Source organism: Sphaerodactylus townsendi, linkage group LG01 (assembly GCF_021028975.2).
Source record: "Sphaerodactylus townsendi isolate TG3544 linkage group LG01, MPM_Stown_v2.3, whole genome shotgun sequence".
Lineage (NCBI taxonomy): Eukaryota > Metazoa > Chordata > Lepidosauria > Squamata > Sphaerodactylidae > Sphaerodactylus > Sphaerodactylus townsendi.
This window is the reverse complement of record NC_059425.1, coordinates 58,201,865-58,224,535: the sequence shown is the minus strand read 5'-3', so window position 1 is coordinate 58,224,535 and position 22,671 is coordinate 58,201,865. Positions and strand designations below refer to the sequence as shown.

Sequence of the window (22,671 nt, the reverse complement as noted above, 5' to 3'; positions counted from 1 at the left end):
GATGTAATTTTCCTTAAACTTCAGTGAAGCAATGAGGTAATTACTAGGATTCTTTCCAAAATCTTTTCAGAAAGCTATCTGATGCATTATTGTTGAAGTAAGCATTTGTACTTGAAATCAGGTACTTAATATATTTCAGAAGCAGTGTAATCGTCTTTGCTGACCAGATGTTTGATGTCTGAGATTAGGAGGAGGGGGAAGGAAAGATGTTTTCTTTCCTTTTTTCAAAGGACAGCCTATCACTGTTGGCCATGAGCCAGCAATAAGCCTCAAATATAGAAGATGCCCATAGAACTCTAGACAAACATATTTATTACAGCATGAGCATGCATAAAGACTGAAACATGAAAATGGTGGACTTGCTGCGAGGAAATTTAAATGAGCCATCAATGCACATTTAGATTTACATAAATATTCTGTTTCTGTCCAATTACTCCCAAACAAAGAAACAAACTCCAGGTGGGATCAGGAAGCCCTGGTCCCATCCCTCTTATTATGGGACTCCTAGCTACTGCTTTAGCAGACTTCCTGTTGAGTCTCCACATAGCTTTTCTGTCATGTGCCAATAACCCAGGTCACATGTTAAAGTGAACACATATAGAACCTGTATATAAATATGTGCACCTGTTTGTAACAGAGAGCCAATGTGCATTTACTTTACAAATGAGACCAGGAACCAGTAGCTGAATAAAACTGGGATTCTAATCATGAGTTCAGATGTATATGTATGAAATGTAACGTGAGAATTACTCGATTCATATATAAAAGCAAATATAGTGTACATTGCACACTGATTGTCCATATGTTCACTTTAACTCGTGAACAGGGCTCAGCCTTTCTGGCTAAGGAGGGCAGTTTGGTCTCCAGCTGTGTGTCACGGTATTCCCTTTATCCAGAGCCTCTCATATTAGGAACCCAGTTTGGATCTTTCTTTGGTGCATAGCTGCTTTGTAAAAATCCACAATGGAGAACAAAAATGAAAAAAAAAATCTTGAAAATTCCCTTCTGGAATTAAGCTGTGCCAAAGGATAGGTTCCAGCACAGAACAAGTTATGAATGTTATTTTGCCAGAGTGGTTTGCAAAAGGAAAAATCCACTGGATATCAGTATCATCTTTGCACATCTGCCTTATATCTTAGTGGATAGCTGTTTCCTTGGGGAGTCTCCAGCATGGGAGCAGGTGATTGTTCCCTTTCTGGATTATACCTCTCACATGCATAGTGGAAGCAAAAGAAAAGTGCTCACACAGGTTTAGGGTTTGTTTTTGGTAACAGGATCTTTCCCCTCTGCAATCTTACTGTATAACTGAGTAGGTTCCTGATGATGAACCTGGAAAAGTGAGGATAGTTGGGAAGTGTAGTCCTCGGCCATCTGGGAAGGCCCAGATTCCTGCTTCTTCCTGAGGGGCAAGACTGCCACTGCAGGAAATGCTGCTGCAAGTGCATTCCACCTCCAGTCAATTGCCACACACTCATGGTTTGGGGGTGGGGCTTGCATAGCAGTTGGCTGTCCTTTCCTGTCCCCTGCCCAGCTGCCCAACCCAAGGCCAGTTCTTCTTTGATGGCAGCAAAACTTGAAAAGGGAGGAAAGTGCAGGAGGAAGCAATAATCCCCTCCTCCCCTCACAGTGTGTTTCTCCCTATCTGGACTAGGCCCTGTGGTGAACTTTGAAGAACTTCATGCCTGAGAACATGGGACAAGCTCTGTCAAGCCACATCTGAGCCTGAAGAGCCCAGTTGCAAAATTAAAGGGAGCCTGAAAGGGTGTGTGGAGGGGATCTGAGAAAAGAAAGTCCCTATGCAAAGTCAGGGGAGCTTGCCTATGTTGCAGGGGGAAGGGAGAATCTATAAGTAAGCTTTTTTCCTATTGCATATTTAGGTTAGGTTTTCCTTATCTGTGGCAAATTGTGGGGCTAAGTGGGGAGAAAAGGCAGGAGGGGTTGGCCCCCTTGGTGGGTACTGTTAACCCACTAACAGTTTTCTAGAACCTGTTGTATTTGTTCATATAATGGGCTTTACTGCTAACAGCAAACAATTATAGACCAGTTGCAGTAGATGTAAATGAATCTCAGCACAAAAAGAAAAAAATGGACATCGAGACCTGCAGAAGGTTTCAACCATTCCAAAGAACAGAAGGCAAATTATGCAAGTTGTTTACCCACCCAGAAAAAGGTATAATGGATGAAACTGTGCGGATGTTGTGATGGTAGCGAAGTAAAGCTGCTCTGCTGTCATCTCTGCCGCACAATAAGCCTCTGGGTAAGCCATGTGTGATTGGATTTGCCATAAGTTTTTCACTACCTGTGCTTAATTAGTTAATTAATTAATTATTGAGTTTCACTCTGAAATTGGGCAAGCTTGTCTCAATCTGACAGGACTGGGACAGGTTTGTTCCTTCTTAGCCATCTATTTTGTTAAAGTATATGTGTGTGTGTGTGTGTGTGTGTCTGTTCCTCTCCCATTGATGTAACTTGTGGCATCCCTCAGGGATGTATTCATATCCCACCAATGTTGACAATTTATATGTTGCCTGTGAGACATGTTATTCATAAGTGTAGAGATTGATTTTTTTCTATTATGCTGATGAAACCCAGATTTATATTTCACTTAAGTACAATATTGATTCTGCTTCCTCTCTCTTGGAGGCTTGTTTGCTGGCCATAAAATTTTAAATGCAACTAGATTTCCTTCAGCTGAATGAAGCTAAAATTAAGGCACTACCGGCCGGCTCTTCATAACACTTTAAAAATGCTGTCAGTCATCAAAAGTCCAACTTCATGGGTTTGACATTAACAGTTCAACTGAGGTCAGAAATGTTGGATACCTTTCATTTCCTTGTAGGAATTTTAGCAAAAGTTCATTTTACTGGTTAATGGGGGATCTAGAAATTTTGATAGGCTATTTATTTTGTTAGATTAGCAATCCCTAATTCTTGTCCTGGAGAGCACTTGCTCTCCCACACCTCCCTTTGGGAAGAAAGATTTCTGCCCAAATGGTCATGTGATGGGAGAGGGAGTAATGCTATTCCTTCCGTTCTTCAATTTGGAATAAAGAAGTACTTACTTCAACTCTGCTGATTCCTTGCCTCACACCAAACCTCAGGCCCTGTGGGGCAGTTCTTCATCAAAATTGTGAGTTTTTTCTCTTCTGATGGAAGTTGAGAAGGGCTCTGCCCCTTTTTAAAAAGTTCAGGTCTGCTGAATTTTTTACCTCCTTCTAGGCCTCAGGTCCTGTGTGGTAATCTTTGTGAAAATTGTGAGGGTTTTTTTTCTCTTCTGCCGTGATGGTAGTGAAGGGTTTTGCCTTTTCTAGAAATTCTCTCTTTAGCTCTGCTGATTTTCTTCAGCTTGCATCAGGCCTCAGACTCTGTGAGATATTTTTTTCCAAAATTGAGCACCTTTCCCTTTCACCATGGAAGTTAAGGGCTCTGCCCTTTTCACGACTTCTTTGGCAAGGCCTGTGCCTCTCTCTACGCAAGGCTAAGCAGAATGGGGCCTTGAAGTGGTCCTATAAGATAAGTCTCTGACTCCTTTTGTGTGCTTCAGAGCAAGGGAGAAAAGGGTTCATTTCCCAGCCTCCATTTCTGTCCCTCCTCACAGGAGCTTTGTCCCAGGCTGTTTTGGAACCCCCTCAATGGAAAGATCCTAAGGCAAAGAATGGTGAAAAATCATTAAAAGGCCATTCTTCTTAAAAGGTGGTTGTCTCCCCTGACCAGGCAATTGGCTGCCACAAATCATTCGAGTTGCCAAGCACTGTCAAGATCACATTGACCTCTGGACCCACTGCCTGTGGTGACTTCCATCAGAACCATTCAGAACCAACCCCAAGGCTCATCAGCACTGAACCGCTCAGTGCCAAGGCTCATTGGAGCTGAACTGCTCAGTGCCAAGGATTGTTGGAGCTGAACTGCTTGGCACCAAAGCTCCTCAGAGCCAAACTGCTTGGCACCAAGGCTCATCGGAGCCAAACCACTTGGCTTCAAAACTCAGAACCAAGTGCTCATTGCAGCCATCCCACTCAGTGGCAAAGCTTGTTGGAGCTGAACCACTTGATGCTAAGACTTGTCAGAGCTGATCTATTTGGCACCAAGGCTTGTCAGAGCAGATCTCATCAGTGCCAAGGCTCATCATAGCCAATCCCATTGGACAGTCTATTGGGTCAGTCTAGAGATCCTCTGACTGACACAGAAACTCTGATGGGTGCTCTTCAGGACCACTCACATCTTCACCCTTGAATAATAAGTGTCTCTTCTCAGGGTGCTTGGTCCAGATGGCCAGGCTCTGCTCTTCTAAATCTAATCTGCCTCACCGGGGCGTCAGCTGCCTTTGGGTGTTGACAATAATCTGGTGTCTATTGCCACATCTCCCCTGTCCTTGATGAGATCGGATTGGTATAATCTCATTACTAGGCCTTCACCTAATGATAGATTGGAAAGCCTGTATAGGGTTCAGAAGGAAGGCTGTGGATTCCTTTCCTCAACTAAGCTATATGATTGTGTCTGCTGTCCCATCCCATAATGACAATGTAAGCATGTCTTCTCCTCAGGATAAGGAAGAAAGGATTTTTGACCTATTTGGGCATAGGTTTTCTTCATTTGCTTCCTTGAAACAATGGTGGCTACCTTTATGGCACATGTGTCGTTACTCAATTTGCCTGTAAATGGTATGCCTCCTGTACTGGCTCATTACCAGTCAAGCCTAAAACACTTGGCCAGGAGACTCCACTTGAAAGGGTTAGGCTTCGGCAAGCACACATTAACGTCACTGGATATTCTGTCAGCTCGACAAACTCTGGACAGATATGGACATCCATATCATAGTGCTTGAATATCTCAAACCACTCACCGAAGAACCAGTGGAGATATTTCTCTCGTCATTCCTTTAATAACTGACAGTTTCCCTCGCCTTGTGTTCTACTGCTTTGCAGAATCAAAACTGCTCTGCCTCCCAACAGCCCTGTGCCAAATATTTACCCCTTCCCAAAAGAGGAAGAAGTGAGGGACGTCTATTCCTGGGATTCAACCCAGGGGAAAGACTCCTCCCTCTTTACTTCATGTTTGTTTCTTTTTAATTGACTGCCCCAACTTGTTTCATCTTGAGTAGCCATTACTGACAACAATGGAGTTTTGAGGATGGTAAAGCTGGGCTACCATTTGGAATTGTCTTTCTTGCCAGTTTTCTCTGAGTTGCAGTATGCTGTCTGTCACCCACCTCTGCTGCTGTTGTAGGAGGTTCATTCTTTGCTCTCTAAAGGGGTGATCAGGTAGCTCTCTGCTGAACAAAGGGCATCAAGATTACACTCCTACTGTTTTCCTGATGGGGCGCCGCCAGGACAACAATGTGGCAGACACACTACAGCACTGGGAGCCGAGAAGAATTCCCAGCTGCTGAAAAGTATTCCCTGTGCTAACAACGGTACAATTTCACCATGAAAAATCAGCCCAGGAGAACTATCTGGATCCAATATCAATAGGCAGCCTCCACATGTTTGTGCCCCAAGTTGGCATGTATCTGACAGTGGATGGTACAACAGGGGCTCTTTCTGTTGACCATTCACATTGCCAGTATCTGGATTATGTCTGACACTCTGAATCAGGGTTACCTGGCCTACCAGGATTGGTCCCTAATCTGATCCTATGTCAGGGAGCTGATCCATCTTTGGGGAAAACCACAAATTGATCTGTTTGCTTTGCAGGATAATGTGAAGTGCAGGAATTGCTGCTCAAGAACAGGCATTGGCACCATGTTGCTGTGGCGTGTGTGTTCCAGTTCCATTGATGGGAAGTTTCTCTTCCCACCATTTGCTCTGCTCAACTGTAGTAGCCAAAGCCAAAGGCAGCAACACCTAGGGCATTCTCATTGTCCCTCATTAGAGCAGGCATCCTCAGTTCTCATTGTAAAATCCCTGGCCAGGGGTGTGACAAGGTTCCCTCTATCTCTAAGCTACTCAGGGTATTATTCCCAGCCTCTGGGAATAATAGGAAACTGATCTCAAGCTGCTTCAAAATCTTTAATACACAACACAGTTAAAAGGTAATCTATTGCTGACCAAATTCTCACCTTTCTAAATCTCTCTGTATAACACATAAATGATTTGCAAATTTATGTTTATTTCTTAAACCCAAGCACTCCCCACTCCCTCCCCCATGCACTACTTAAGACTCCTTGGTTAGGTCGTGATTCTGACATATTCAAATAAGAATCCTACCTTTTAAAAAGACATTAGTGTGAGTACCATGGTAAAATATACCTCAGAGCTGTGGACAAATTGATATGATTGTATCTTTTTATTTATAAGGCATAATTTATGAGCAGTGAAAACCAAACTAAAATGAGTGATGGCTAACAATAGCCAAAGTAATAAATCAGAAGCACTGAAAGAAGTAGTGATTTTTTATTGAATCTATTGAATTAGCTGTTGCCCTTAGCCATTATAGGTATTGGAAAGACCTTTTAATATCCGCTTATCTCTCTCCTGGGAATGGTTTAACTATCTCATTATGTACCCATAGGAAACAAATTATTAAATTGTCTGCCTTTTGGAGTTAAATGCGTTTGCATCTCATCTTCATTATTGATGCGAAAGAATACTAAAAGGCACAAGTGTTGTCTGAAACTCTGGTAATCTTTAAATTCCAAACTCCTTATTTTTTATAGCTACACGTTGAAGGAAAGCAGTTATGGAAACTGCACTGTTAGACGTTATTATGTATACATCTACATACATCTACATACCAGGTTGGATTGTCTGACAATTTAAGTTTGTCCTGGTTTGGCACCTTGATCTAAAGACTCTGCTCAGGCTTGGAACCAACAAAAAATGGCCGGTCTATTCTAACTCCATCTATGCTTTTATTGCATAGAGTGGTATGATCACTAAAAGAAAGTTGGGCTGCAGTTTGCATGTGGTATGGGCTTTTGTTACTCTTCACTGTAAGTTATAGTTGCTATCCCTGTTCCTTTTTAGCAATATTCATACCCTAAGAAGTCTCTAGACCAGTGGTTCTCAACCTTCCTAATGCCGCGACCCTTTAATACAGTTCCTCATGTTGTGGTGACCCCCAACCCCAACATTTATCCATTTTACAGATGGAGAACACTGATGCAGAGAGTCTTAGGCGACCCCTGTGAAAGGGTCATTTAACCCCCAGGTTGAGAACCACTACTCTAGACAAACAGATATGATAAATTTAGGATTGTTCCAGGAAGTCTTGATGAGGGTTGCAAAGCACATGCATGTTACCATTGAATCCATGGATGCAGTGGAAGATAAGACATCTGCCCCCATCCATTCTTCTCCATCTCCTAGGTTCAGTATAGTAAAGATACATGTACATTCACTGGACTACAATCTGCAAACTGTTGGAAGAGTGACACTAAAGGAATTACTATTTAGGGATTGTTCTTCTGTCATATCTAATGGCTATGGCCTGTAACACAATCACCTGTAATTGAGCCAGGTTGCACAGTAGCAGACCCTCTTGAGCAGGCTGGGGACAGAGGATCCTGATGCAGCCACAAAGATTAAAAAGGAAGAAATGGCCCACTTGCAGGCCTGTTGTGTGGACAGGGCCAAGGTTGTGAAAACCCCTGAGTTATGATTTATTGCCAAGGCTCCAGAGTTCCAGTGGGAAAGGATCCAAGTATTGTTCATTCTGGGCACCAATGATCAAAATCTCTTCTTCTGGAAGCGAGACAGTGTGTCCATGATGCCATTATCAGTGTCTGGAATATATATTGTTGCAAATGAGGAGTCAGCAACTGAGCAAGTGACCACCAATTTCCACACCAGCTGTATGATCCTCTCAGAGCGAGAGATCTCCCTGTTTATGACCGTGACAACAGCTTGATCGTCATACCAAAACAGCATTGCCATATGTATATGGCAGTGATGATTAGAAAAACCTTCACCAAATGGCAGAGGCATGGAGAATCTCTGCAGCAGCACACAAAATGGCAGGAACAACTGTGAAACTGACCAGAGCTCCATGCATCAGGTGGGGGGGGATCCATCCAGCTGAGGAGTGCCAGGTGTCACATGATCCAAAGGAGCTGCTCCACATGGCTCCAGCAAGCAGAGATCTGGTCACTGCAATCCATGCTAGCCACCACTTTCCGATCACCCCCACCTGATAGCAGTCAAAAGGTCCCAATCTATCTGAAGCTTGCTGCCACTCTCTGTCTCGTTCAAACGCTACCCGATGCCTTCTGGAAGGTGTTAAGGTTGACCAAAGCCTGCTATCACTCTCCACCTCCTTCCAAAGTAGCCCAATGCTGTCCAGAAGCTCCCAAAGTCTCCCGAAGCTCACAGATGCTTTACTAAAATCTCCAACATCCTCAGCAGGTTATTGAGTCTACTTGATGTTGTCTGATGCCTGCTGAAGATCCCCAGAGCTTCCAACAATGAGTGAATGAAGAAGCAGCAAAAGCAGAAAACATGGCTCCTGAACCAGAAAGAAGGGTCAGAATTGCACAAACTCTATTACCTTGCACTGAATCCCGTGGCCCTGTCCTGCTGCTGACACCATGGCAATCCCCTGATCCGGCCTACTCCCATGGTTTGTCTGCAGGGCAACATGTTGCTTGCTCAGCAGCCAACCCTGCCTTCCCTGCTGCTCTCAAGCAGGAACCTCTGGCTGCTAGTAAGTTTGTGACATAATTGTCTGTAGGACTGGAGTTCTATAAAGGGGCATTTTACAGCCACCCAAATGAGTTTCTTCTGCTTTGCCTAGAATTCCGTAGCTCTCTAAATAAATGGATTCCACGGAGCCTTTTCTTCTTTCAAAGTGCTCTCTGGGCAACAGGCCAAGAAAATGAAGACCAAGACATCAGAATTACTGCTTGGGTAGATGAATCTGGAGTCTTCTTATGGCTTTCTTAAGCTTGTGCACCTTCTAATGATGATAGAGATTTTGGCAGGGCTCTGAGTTTGGGGTCCGTGCAGTATGATGTAAGCCTAAATTATGGAGGAGACAATAATAGTCTATGATTTCAAGGCATAAGTACTTTTTGTTCCCATTTTCCCTTTGAATCCATCACTTGAAGGATAGTTTAAGATTCTCAAATGAAATGTTTATGCATTGTCCATGGATATAGTATTAAAATTCAACGAGAGTTGATGTTAGCTTTTTCAGTAGCTCAATGACTGCATGTGTCTTCAGAGTCCAAAATAAACATGATCACATAGTTCTCAGTTCATGTACCTCTTACTTTAAATTGCATCCAACCTGTACCATTTTCAGTGCAAATGTAAATGTATTTTAGTCCATGTAATTGCCCTTTGGTATGTATGCACAGTTCCTATTGGTAAAACTTGACTCATTTGGACTGTCTTTGAACTCGTTTTTTCCATTCTGCATTTATACATTGTGTTCAGCACTGCTGTTCAGGTAAATATAGATTGTGAAACTTCCACTCTATAAAGGGTTGCTTGTGTAAATGTTATTTATTTGTTTGTTTATTTGATTTATAGCCTGCCCTTTTCTGTGCCAGCATAAGTCACAGAGCTCAAATGCACCAGAATGCCATCAGCATGTAGAACCATCAACTTCTACACAGATCAGTGTATGGTATCCTTAGCTCACATTTCCCCACAATAGGAAACAGTAGTTATGAGGCATATGCATGTGTTTATTTAAAACATTTTTATGCTGCCTTTCCACCTAATCAGGGTCCCCAAGGGGGCAAACATAAAAAATATTTGAACAATTAAAATGATAAAATAACAAGAGGGTGCCTTCAAAAGTTGTAGGGGGAATCCCGTCCACCCTTTGTTGAACCTGCTGAGATCCCCCCCCTTCTCTTCCGATCTCAGCAAATCAAGAAAGTCACCTCCCACACCTCTCTATATATCTGTCAGAGCCTCAGCTGGTCTGAAGCGGCTACCTCTGGCCTGCAGGGATCCTGGCAGCTGCCAACAGTAGGAACATTCTCTGTGAATGTGTACAGAATGCTTTGTGTTGTTTGGGTGGATTTAGCCCCCCTATTTTTTTAAGTTTCATTTTTTTCTGCAGACTTAGGAGGTCCACTAAGTCTGCAGAAAAAACCTGTTGGAATGAATATGTTCCCCATCTGTGGATTTAAGTTCACATAGGCAGGGGGCATACTCAGAATTAGATGTGGAGAAGGCCAATAACCTGGGCAGCCTGGTGGGGCCAGGCCGGGGGGGGGGCTGCCACAGACCTGCCAGGCACCAGGCATCTCTTGGTTTAGCCCCGCCAGGTCTGGCCTCACCAGGCTGTTCCTTCAGCCAGCTGAGAAGGGTGGCAGCAGTCCCCGGCAGCCTGGCGGGGCTGGGCCGAGGGGTGCCCGATGGGCCCGCAGTAGGCTTCCGGCCCTGGTGGGGGCGCCTTTTCTCAGGAGAGGTGTGGAGAGTGGTTTTGCGCGCCCCCCCCACATGATGCAATGGCTGGCACCAGGAGTCAATTGACCCCCCATGTCCCTGTTGCAGATATGCCCCTGCCGACTTGTACTCTATTTCTTACTTAGTGTAATCCTCACTTGGGGGAATCAGTTGTGCAGAAGCACCCTTAACATTTGAGCATGATTGAGAATGGAGCATGATTGGAGCATGAAAAAAACATTCGCAAAGGATTAATGCATATCTGATTGGTTCAGATCCTTTACTTTCAGTCTTTGCAGGAGTGATTCACATTTATCTTCAAAAAATGCAATTCATAAAGCAAACATGGTCCCTGAAATGAACAAGTGCTGTTAAATTGCTGTACTTTTGTTTAAAACAAAGACTTCACTGATATAGGATGTTTTCTTCTGGCAATTGGCTTGTTGGGCTTTGTGAGGCACATTAGGGATACTTTACATAGATTAGTGACATTACGCCACCAGATTTTTTCCAACTGCTGCTGTCTTTGCCTTAGGCCCCTTGCACACATGCAGAACAATGCACTTTCAATCCACTTTCACAATTGTTTGCAGGTGGATTTTGCAATTCTTCCCAGTAAAATCCAGCTGCAACGTACACTGAAAGTGCATTATTCTGCATGTGTAGAAGGGGCCTAGTGATGCAGTCAGCTTTGATTCTGGGGTTGAAGCGGAATCTGGGAACAGATGGATCATGGTGTCTCCTGCAACTGCTGTATACTTCTGCAGCTCAGCTTAAGTATTCATGATACAGAAGAATAGAAGTCTATGGCTTTTTTACACTGTTAAGTGAATGGTGAAGTTTTGCCTTACCCAAAAGTGGAAAAGATCACCGAAGAGAATTTTTTACTGCAGTGAGAACTTTTCAACATGAAAGCTTACTAAGGCATACGTAATATGAAAAATCACACAGACAGTCCTCTTGTATTGCCATTTAGATCTATCATTCTGATTGATCACTGTGTATTTCACTATTATTGAGTCTAATTTAACCCTATACTATCACACATCCATCTACTCCATCTATTGTACCTGACACTCTACAAATTACTTACTCATGCAAATGATGACCTCAGTCAACCTTTTATGCTATTCGTGTTTAATTATACAAATGGTATCTGATAAATAAGATTATACATCCTTCCATATGTTTATTCCCTCCTTGATGAAAGTGAAATTTAATTTTCATGCAGATTTGTTGGAGGCTGTGTTTTAATAAGTGCTGAGTTTTCTATAGTCTGCAGATCACCTGGTTTTGGGAAGCTGACAAAAACAAAATCAGTGGGCACAGTTCACAGAGATTAGCAGCTTTTAATCAGGCCCAGTTCTAGCAGCTGTATCATGGATTCCTAGAACTGAACCCCACACCTGTTTGTAATGATATAACAATATGAGCATGCTGGCAGAACCAATATGAAGAGATGCTAACATAGGTGCTCTTTTCAAGAGAATGTTTTTTTTAATTCAGTAATAAGTTAATGTTACTAGATGATCAATTGCATGAATTCCATTCACACACAGACTCCCTTTGAAAACAATGTTGCATTCAGTAATGAAAGCCAGAGGCGTATCTGCCTCTGGGCACAACTAATCATCTTTGGGCTCCCTCTGCTTTGCCCATATCATCGTGGACGTGGGCACGGAAGGAGCCCAAAGACCACGCCCCCCCTCCCGATGCCCCGACATCCCCCTCCCCCTGGCTTCCTGTAGCCCTTCTCTACCTAGAGCAGTGGTGGCGAACCTTTGGCACTCCAGATGTAATGTTTCTACAGTGATAAAAACATTTTGTTTTCTGTTCTAATACAAGACGTTTACAGCCTGACATTATCAGTCTTCTTTTTTGGAGCTTTAGGCTCAAGGTCATTGTAGTATATCCATTGCCAATTTGTATTACTCTTAATGCTAGAAAATGTTGGCATAAGTTGAATATATTAGCAGAGTAGCATTAAAGAGACCAATACACAGTTGCTGTTTTAAATAAATGACTAGATCTCATGTGGTCAAACAAAGAAACATAGGCTGCTTCTGCACAGCTGCGCAGCTGCTCATGGCCGCACAGTCCTCCAAAAGCCTCCTTACCGTCTCCTGGCTTCTATCGCTCTGTGGAGGCCAGGGGACACGCCCCATGGCCAGTGCGATTGCTGCAGGGATGGAGGCCAGGAGGTGTGTTCCCTGGCCTCCACAGAGGGACAAAACGCAAGAGGAGGTGAGGAGGCGTTTGGGGCGAGTGCGGGGAAAATGCCACCTTCCACCCACTGCCATTCACACGGCAGCGGGTGGAAGGCACCGCTTTTGAAAAACCTTACTCGTTGAGCGAGGTTCAAAAGCAGCATTTTCACACCAGCTGTGCGAACAGCACCACAGGGATGGTGTTTTTACCGTTCCTAGGGCGCTGTTTTCTGCCCGTGCAGAAACAGCCATACTTTACTGTATAACTTTCTGTCTACTCGACCAGTGGCATGTTAGCAATGCTGGGCAAACTAACCTATGTCTTAATCAATATACTGATCATAAACTGTGACCTCAGTAACTAGTTTGCATGCACACAGTTAATCCTTTCATGTCTGAGTTTGTGACAGACACTTGCAAAAATACCAACAGAAAATAGTCAAGAGTTACCTTATGAGGAACTGGTCTGGTGGTTATTCTAATGTGTGATAGAATATTTTCCAATCTTTGATGATTAACTCAGGAAGGCTATTTGGTTGTCTTATATGATTATTATCTGTTCTTTTGGTTACTCTGTGTGGTTAGATTTAAGGAGACCTCGTGAGTCACAAGTTGAGCCTTCAGGTAGACATGATACACAGTTACCTGGCTACCTTATCATGAGACAACAGTTATCTGATTTCACCTGAAGGTTTAATTAAGTTCCTTGGCCTAACTAAGATGCAGTCTGCCTGCTGTATAGTATCTTCTGAGGATGAAAGGTTTCAAGCGATATTTGTTAATTAAAGATTCCAGAAGTGGAGAAGGTCAAGGGGGAAATTGGTGTCCAGTATGCATATGGTTTTTCTTCCTTTATTTCAGTCCTGTTGTTAGCCTTCTGCACTATTTATTATGGCTTTAAAGCTCTCACCATAAAATCAAACAGCCACCCTTTGAATGGCCATGTAAATATAAAAAGTTCTTCCATGGCATTTCATAGGTATATGTCAGTCTTGACCCACCATTTTCAGAGCTTTGACTCATTCTAATTGAATAGCCTAATCCACTTCAATATGCCCCTTAACTGTTGCATGTTAGAATGTTGTGAAAATATTAAGATGAACACACCAGTTCTGTCTCGGAGGAAAACGATGCCACTATGTTAGTTAGAAATTATGCAAATATGTAAATCTTTCCTATAGACCATTTAGGACTTTCTGATAATTTCCCAGCTTTTTATTTGCATTTTCAGGTTTGGTCAGTTAACTCTGTGGGCCGGGCTGCTAGCAGTTGGACCCGATGCAAGACAGGCCCAGCCCCTCCTCAAGGCCTTCATGCACCTCAGTTTGGTACAGTGGCTTCAACTTTAGCTGTGGTGAACATCAGCCCTCCACTTAAGCCAAATGGAATAGTCAGTCTCTACAGACTATTTTCCAAAAATACTAAAGGGAATGATGTGGTGGTGAGTATTGTGTGTCTGTGTGTGTTTTAGGTCTATATGTTTTGTATTGTTTCATTTTTATGGCTGTATTTTACATGCAGTTTTAATTTTTAAAAAGGTATTAATGCCTTGATTGCAGCCTTGGGAACTCTGGGTGGAAAGGCAGCATATAAATGTTTTACGTGAATAAATGAATAAAATATACATCATCAATTTGTCTTTGACCCAATTAAATTTTTGATTTAGTATTATTCTTTCAAAATATTTTCTTAAGTCATTTTCAATTATAGTTCACATGTTACACACATTAGCACATGTAATAAGTGGGTGTAGTTGTTCAGCATTCTTGATGTTCTTAATGAATTCACATAATGTATGATATACTGATGACACAGAACTTTTGTGTTATCATAGGAATGGTGTGAGACTGGAAAAGAATGCAGAAAGGCAAATTTACTAGGTTCATGGTGTAGCAGCATAAGGCCTGGATGAAAAATGTTTTAAAAGTTTTTTTTTTTAGTTTCGGATGAAAAATGTCTATAAAAATTGTCAAATTCAGTCATTCGGATGCAAAAATATTCTTCAAAATCAGATACTTCCTTCAGGTAGCCCAGCACAACTGATGATTTACATAGGGGTCTATTATCCTCGCATAGCTATTGTCTGGGGGGAAAACCCCACATCTCCCCCACAGAGCACATTTGGGTTGCCTGATTTCATGAAACCATACTGGAAGCAAACCAAAGAAGCATTCTGCACACTTCAAAGAGTGAGGTGGTACAATGAAGGGGAAGAATTCTGGAACAATAGTAGAACAATTTTTGCAACAGTTAACTCTGTCACTATTGTTAGATGCTGCAAAGGACTTTGATAGCGTAGAATGATCCTATTTAAAAATAATGAAATCTTTGAGAATTAATGCTATTATAATATTGTGCAGACTATTTACTCAAAACACATAGCAAAGATTCTGCTAGATCCACATTTTCCAGACTCTTTGGCTTGGAAATGGGGAAAAAGCAAGAATTTTTCTAATCACCTTTTCTATTCACTTACGGCTATTCCTTTTAGGTCAATCTATCAAATACATGGAGATCAAGCTCTTATTGGAACATGAAGATTAGATTAAAATTACCCTTTAAGATGAGGGCATAGTACTCCCTTTAGAACAACCTTAAGGTTCTCTTTGTAAGTTGTCACAGTTAATGGTATATCGTCAGTGGTGGGATTCTGCAGGTTCACACCACTTCGGCAGAACCGGTTATTAAAATGGTGCTTGTAAACAACCAGTTGTTAAATTATTTGAATTCCACCACCAGAACCAGTTGGTAAATTATTTGAATCCCACCACCAGAACCAGTTGGTAAATTATTTGAATCCCACCACTGTCTTTATTTCTGCTATTAACAGAAATAACATTATTTTCTCTATTCAGGTATAGATAAAAATGTATAAAATAATATTTTAATAAATGTATTAAAAATAAATAAAATACTATTTACTATTTAATCCTTTTCTAACAAAAAATGGGCAATTACCATATTTAGTAAAAATGAATTATAGAGGAATCCTCCAAAGCGTTAATAAATCATAGCGAAATGGAGCAAAGTTTAATTTTACTGGTTTACTCATATTTCTGTTATTAAAATAGTCAGTGCTTCACTGGAATCATTTTTCTGTTTATTCTCCCTTTGTAGAAAATTCAAAGACCATCATAAGATAAAATGTGTTTTATTAACATCAGTAAACAAACTAGAGTCAAAATCAAGACTGTTCCGAAGCATCTATCACAGAATATTATTAGCCTTCATGTGCTGTTTACAGTGTGGCTTCTGATTTTCATTGTTTTGGCCAGTGGTGTACTCAGAATAAAAATGAAGTTATAACAGTTAAGGAGCTGGCGATTTTATTATCTGTGAGGAGATGCCTGTGTCAGAACCCATCATGGTACCAACGTCTTAAATTTGTATATAGGAACACACTTAAATTATAGGACCACAGTAGCCCTTAGACTGGAAACTCTCAATATACATTCCAGTTCCAAAATAAAGAGATATCAAAAACTGCAGCAACTATTGGACCATCACATTAATTTCTCATGAAGGTAAGATGATGGTCAAAATCTTACAACAAAGACTGTTACTACATATGGAATGAGAATTTCCAGATGTTCAAGTTGAATTCAAAAAAGAAAGAGGCACTGGATATCATATTGCCAATTTACATTGGTTACTAGAGCATATGAGAAATTTTTTGAAGAGAATCAGCTCCATAGATTAAAGCAAAGCTTTTTACTGTGTGGATCATGAAAAGCTATGGCTAGTTTTAAAGGAAATGGGTGTGCCATAACATCTGATTGTTTTGATGCTCAATCTGTACGCTGGGCCAGAGGCTATTATTAGGATAGAGTGTGGAGAAACAGAATAGTTTCTAATGGGCAAAAATGTTAGACAAGGATGTTAGACGTAGCTCTTCAATCTGTATCAGAACATATCATAAAGAAAACTGGATTAGATTTAGATGAAGGTGGAGTAAAAATTGGTGGATGGAACATCAACAGTTTCAGATATGCAGATGATCCCACATTACCGCCCGAAAATAGTGAAGACTTGAAATGATTATTGCTGCAGGTTAAAGCATAACATGCCAAAGCAGGATTACAGCTGAACATCAAGAAGACAAAAGGGATGACTACTTTAAGACTGGCAATAAAGAAACTGAAATTGTTCAAGATTTCCTATTTCTTGGCTCCATCATCAACTAAAAGGAAGATTGCACTGGGACTGGGAAGATTGCACTGGGAAGATTGCACTGAGACTGACACTGGGAAGGGCAGCTATAAAGCAGCTAGACAACATTCTTGAGTGTAAGAATGTGTCACTGGTGACCAAGATCAAGATAATTTATACTGCTGTATTTCCTGTTACTATGATAGCTGTCAATGTTGTGCAGTGAAGAAAGCTGACAGGAAGTTGACTCCTTTGAATTGTGATATTTGAGATAAGCTTTACAAATACTGTAGACTGCCAAAAGACAAATAAGTAGGTTCTAGATCAAATCAAGCCTGAACTGACCCTAGAAGTACGAATGACTAAACCGAGGCTATCATTCTTTGGTCACATTATGAGAAGACAAGAATCAATGATAGGAAAATAATGCTAGGAAAATTTTAAGGCATCAGGAAAAGAGGAAGACCCAACATGAGATGGGTTGATTTAACAAAGAAAGCCAGGGCCCTCCACTTGCAAGACCTGATCAAGGCTGTTAACAAATGGACATTTTGGAGGTCTTAAATTCATAGAGTTTCCATAAGTGGGAAGGGACTCTATGGCACAATACAACACAATTAAATCTATTAAAATCTAGGAGTTTTTGCTGTTGCATAATCTAAACAAAACTTTCTTCTTTCTCCAGTGGTGTTGAATTAATATATCAAAGAAGGTAGTTTGTAGCATGAGGAAAGGATGAGGTAATCACTATTTTTGAATGGATGGTAACTACCTACTATGATCAAAGATTTTTGTTTTGACTATTCTACAAAAGTTCAGTATGAGATTCTATGTAGCTGATAATTAATGCCAGCAAGACTGAACAGGATTTTCTATAGTGACTGTGTTATGCTCTCTGTGCAGATTTTTTGTACATTTCATTAAATGGGGAGAGGTTTTCCCTCCCAAAGAAATATTTTAAAACATGCTTTCTTGTGTTGAAGGTTGCTCAATCCACTTAAGTGGACATTAACTGAAAATGGTAGACTACCTTAGCACAGTTTATCCAACTAAGGATCCTAGGCCTAGAGAATGCTTCATTATGCTACCTTTCTATTCCCAACATGATGTGCTGTGTTCTTTCTTATCAGATGTCTGAAGGGACTGCCACCCAGCAAACAATCCACGGACTTAAGCCATTTACTACATATTCTGTTGGAGTAGAGGCCTGCACCTGTTTCAATTGCTGCAGCAAAGGACCTGTGGCAGAACTCACCACTCAGCCAGCTCCACCTTCACTACAGCCGCCTCCCAAAGTGCATAGTGTGACCTCAAGGAATGCTTCTTTTAAATGGGATGCACCACAGGAACCCAATGGCATTGTTAGAAGGTAATATTAGAAGAATTACTAAGAATGGTGGTACTAAATCAAAAATAAAATATATCCTAACCAGAATGTCCTAATCAGGATATATCTAACCAGATTTGAAATGGATCAGTTCTATTTAATATACAGTTGTTTTATGAGATTTGTTTTAAGTTGCTAAATTTAAACTGTCATCTTGCTGTACTTCTCTTATTGGGATCCATGGCCAGAAGTTAATTGGGGGAAAAGGACAATGCAGAAATAAGCAGAATATAGAATGGCAAGATATGAGAGGGAGAAATGGTTTACTCCCATTATCTGCTTGCTTAAAAAAATTCCTAGGATCCTGCATCAGGGGAAGAAAGGGAATCTATACCAGTTCAGGGTTCCTTGTGCCCAATCTACAAGTGAAAAAATTAATAGCTTATAAAACAGAAATGCTATCTGTTATCTGCTTAAAATTTGGAAGGAACGGATCCCTTGAGCAAGGGGTTTACACTCAGAAATGAATTTCTCATTAAATCTATTAGAGGTGATTATTAGGTCTGTTCTTTAATATGCTTGCTTTAACTCTGGCCGTTTCCGCACGGGCCAAAAATGGCGGCCTGGGGACGGTAAAACGCCGCCCCCAGGCCACCGTTCGCACAGGCAGCACTGCTGAAACGCAGCAGCGCCGACCTGGCTCCCCTTCCCCTCCCTCAGGGCGGCGTCAGGCTGTCCTAAAAAACACCCCTTTAAAGGGGTGTTTTTGAGAAAACAGCGTGTTCCCTGCGGCACGGTGCGAACGGCACCGCCAGGAACACGCTGTTTCCCCCTTCCCTCTCTTACTTGCCTTGTCCCCGTCGTCGCCCTGCTGTCTTCCTAAGCCCAGCCCACGCTGTCCTCCAACCCCTGGAGGTCGGAGGGCAGCGTGGGCGGGGCTTAGGAAGACAGCAGGGCGACGACGGGGACAAGGCAAGTAAGAGAGGGACAGGGAAGAGGCGGCTCCATGCGGAGCCGCCTCTCCTGCGCCGGCCTCTGCTGGGGCCGCTCACTCGCTTGCGTGCGAACGGCCTCCACCCCCACGCCGGCAGAATTCTTGCCGGCGTGAGGGCGCCCAGAGGCCTGTGCGGAAAGGGCCTCTGATATTAAAGTATCAAGTTCAAGTTATTAAAATTATACAAGGCCTGAATGGAAAACTTGTTTCTTTGCCCATTGCTAGTAAAGGTAATTGTTTGTGGGCATAGAACTACAATGATAAATGAGGATTTTAGAAAACTGCAGCAATTAAAATGGAGGTAAAGATCCAACTTAGTAACAAAATAATTTGTACTTATCGGCTGTTTGTCAGAAAACTTCCATCTTTTCTTCCAGGTATGAACTCCACATGTATATATCCTGCCCTCCCCATTTACAGCAAACAGAAAGGAATTGTAAACCTGGTCCTATTGAAGTGAAGTACACAGGAAATGGCCAGAATTCCATTGTGAGTGATCTACAACCTTACACAACATACTACCTGAGAGTTGTGTCCTACAATTCAGTTGGCAGCAGTTCTTCAGAATGGATTAGTTTGGTTACCAAAAAAGAGGGTGAGTTGTAGAGACAAGCATAAGAAATGAATAATCAATTATCAAGCCACTTTTCATTTGGCTTAGGCACCCATTATATAATTAGATAATTTATCCCAGGCTAAATTTAAGTGGACTCCTCATCCAGAGGTTGATGGACTTTCCAAATCAAACTGGAATCAAATGAACACTAAAAGACACATGCTACTGAAGTCTATCCATCTCATTCCCCCACAATACTTCCATAACCTTGTACTTAATCTCAAAGCTCTGACTCATGCTAGTAGCCAAGTCTGTAGGAATGTCTATCAGCACATTTCCTATGGAATGTCCCTTTTCTTGTTTTGTTTGAACCACATTGTTTTGATCAGAAACTTTCAGATGCATTAATTAATTTCCTGATGCCTACACCTGAAGCCCAATAGCAATGGTGCTGTGGGGCCAGGACTGCGTTTCTGGTCCTATACAGCTGAATTAGTTTAAGACTAAGTTAGAAAAACACCCAAGAAGCAATTTTGAAACAGAAGATAAGTTTACTGGACAGCATAAGTATCTGACCAGGGTGTCCTCTTAAGGGTAAGAGGACACACTTCAAATCCACACTTCATACAAAGGACCCAATTTTATAGACACAGAATTTAGAAAGTTACAGAAGGTTGACTCTCCCGGGTGGCTCGAGAGAGAGACACACCCTTGATACAAAAGACCCCAGTCTTTATAGTTACAGAATACAGACGTCACACAATCATCATCATGAGAGTTACGTATTAATCCATACCCCTTTCACATGCTACAAGCATGTACCTTAAAAATCTCATTGGTCAGATCTGTCTCCTGGTCACAGTAAGACAGCCTCTTATTCTACATTCCTTCTGTTACTCAAACGCTGTTAGGTCATGCCCTCTATGCATATGCAAAGGGCTGCCATAAAACTAGCTTGCTGTCTCCAAGAAAAACCTATTCTTCTTAGCTTTCTCCCAGAGAGAGATATCCCCTTCAAGCAATGCAGCATTCTGACTCTACATACTTTTAATCATAAAATTTCCCTTTCTCCTCAGTTTGAAATGTTAACACATTTAAAAGATTATACATACACTGATTCCAACACAATAGAATTATAGTGAAATACTAATACATGTGAATCTCTCATTATCATTTCTGTGTTCATTTAACTATATAGAAAAACACTTATTCATTTAACTAATCACATTGATTTCTAACCCAAAAACCAAAGTTATAAATTGCATATTTCTGCTGTCACGTTGGCCCTCAGTGACAAGATACTAAAGATGTTATCTTGCTTGTCTGCATAGTCACTGACAAGCTGGTAACATTCCTTTGACCTACTGCAAAATGCAGGCTTCTGGTCACTATACAGAAGCTCCCATTTTGATTCATTGCAATCTTTGGTTCATTTGGATTTCCATATTTCTTGATTAAATACAAATTTATACACATTCTGGCCTGTCTCCACAGTGCCAAATGTACATCTTGGGGGAGGAATTCTATAGCACAGGGCAGCAGCTGAGAAGGCCCTTGCCTGGCTTTCCACCAATCACACTACACCAGAGGGAACCTCTAGACCTCCCATGACAGCTGATATAGGTTAAACTGTAGCAATTTACCCATTCCCAAAGAAACATTTACTGATCATTCTAGGATAAAGCTCTGGTTAAGCACAGAATTAAGGCCAAATTAACCACACTATGGTTATATTGGCTATTTTGCCATTGATGACCATTTCTGGCAAAAGCTGTATTTTATTTGGGTTAGATTATACAGGTGGACATTGTTTCTTTATACGATTCCTATTTTCAATTATAGCTTCACAGTAAAAGTTACTAAAATTAGTGATCTGAAAAGCTGACTTTTCTGCAGCGTTACCACAACGGCTTTGCAATGAAAGGCTGGCCTCCTAGGAGCCATCATTACAGGTCACACTGATTATAAAGTCTAGTTAGTTAATTACTGCATTAATTTATTCAGCTTGTTAACTCCATCAGCTCTTCAAATCTGTTGTGCAGGCACACTGGTTTTTGTTTTATCTTCCTTGCTAGATTCTGAAACAAGTAATTAAAAATGAAAAGTCACTGTCTTACAAGCTTTCTTTGCTTTAGGGCAGAGTCAAAATCATGGCAAATAAGCATACCTCCCCCATATCCATAAAGTGACTTTCATCTAGCATTCCATTTGAGGGCCAGTGTTTGATTATGTACTAATGCATTATACTATTGATTGATTATCTGACACTGAATTATATTGTATGAGGTGCCTGCTTTTTGTTCCAATTTTTTAAAGTGTCTTTGAAAATAATGCTTTGTGTGGAAAAACAAAAAATGAATGGGTTCCAAAAAACCACAATTCGTTCTCTAAGAAGTATAGTTTGAAGAGATATTCCAGTAAGTCCTGAAGAGATATTCCAGTAATTATACTAATTATTGGTTCAATATGAAACAATAGCTTCCCTGTGAGTGTATGTGTGTGTGTATTATATATATATTCATTCCCACAAATGTGATTCCTTCCAACTCTATGATTCTATGACTGAAGGTAAAAATGCTCAATAATATATTAATGTTTATTTTTTCTGACCTGTTGCAGCAGTCCAGATCAAGAGAAATCATTTCTTTACTGAGATACTAATCATTTCTTTACTGTGATACTAATTTCTTTACTGAGATATCAAGTTTTTCCATACTGTACTGAGGCAGAAAATGGCTTTAGTGTTTATATTGATGTATTAACCTCTTGAAGTTAAAGAGGCTTTTTTCAATTTATAAAGTAACTCAGTGCCTCCCTCCTTTTTTTTGCCAGCACCCCAGTACAAAGCTCCATTTACAGTTGTCAGCAATTTATCCACAATCTACATTGACTGGAGTCACACCTTTCTTCTGAATGGACAGCTAAAGGAATATGTGCTAATGGAGGGAGGTCAGCGCATCTACAGTGGCTTTGACACCTGGCTGTATTTGCCAAGGACATCTGACAAAAGTCAGTTTGGATTTCACAGTTGTCTTTTATGATAGAATTTCTGTTATCTATCTCATCTTATTAGTATTTTACAAAACCAGTCCAGCAATT

The 22,671-nt window shown here is 41.2% G+C and overlaps 1 protein-coding gene across 1 annotated transcript in view; it reads left to right on the top strand.

The window, feature by feature from the left end:
* Nucleotides 1-22,671, top strand: part of USH2A (usherin) — a 646,790-nt gene that overhangs the window by 608,482 nt on the left and 15,637 nt on the right. Inside the window, exons 64-67 of the mRNA XM_048504848.1 lie at nt 13,778-13,987; nt 17,826-18,064; nt 19,394-19,611; nt 22,405-22,581. Coding sequence (XP_048360805.1) covers nt 13,778-13,987; nt 17,826-18,064; nt 19,394-19,611; nt 22,405-22,581 — 844 coding nt within the window. The remainder of the gene's footprint in view (nt 1-13,777; nt 13,988-17,825; nt 18,065-19,393; nt 19,612-22,404; nt 22,582-22,671) is intronic.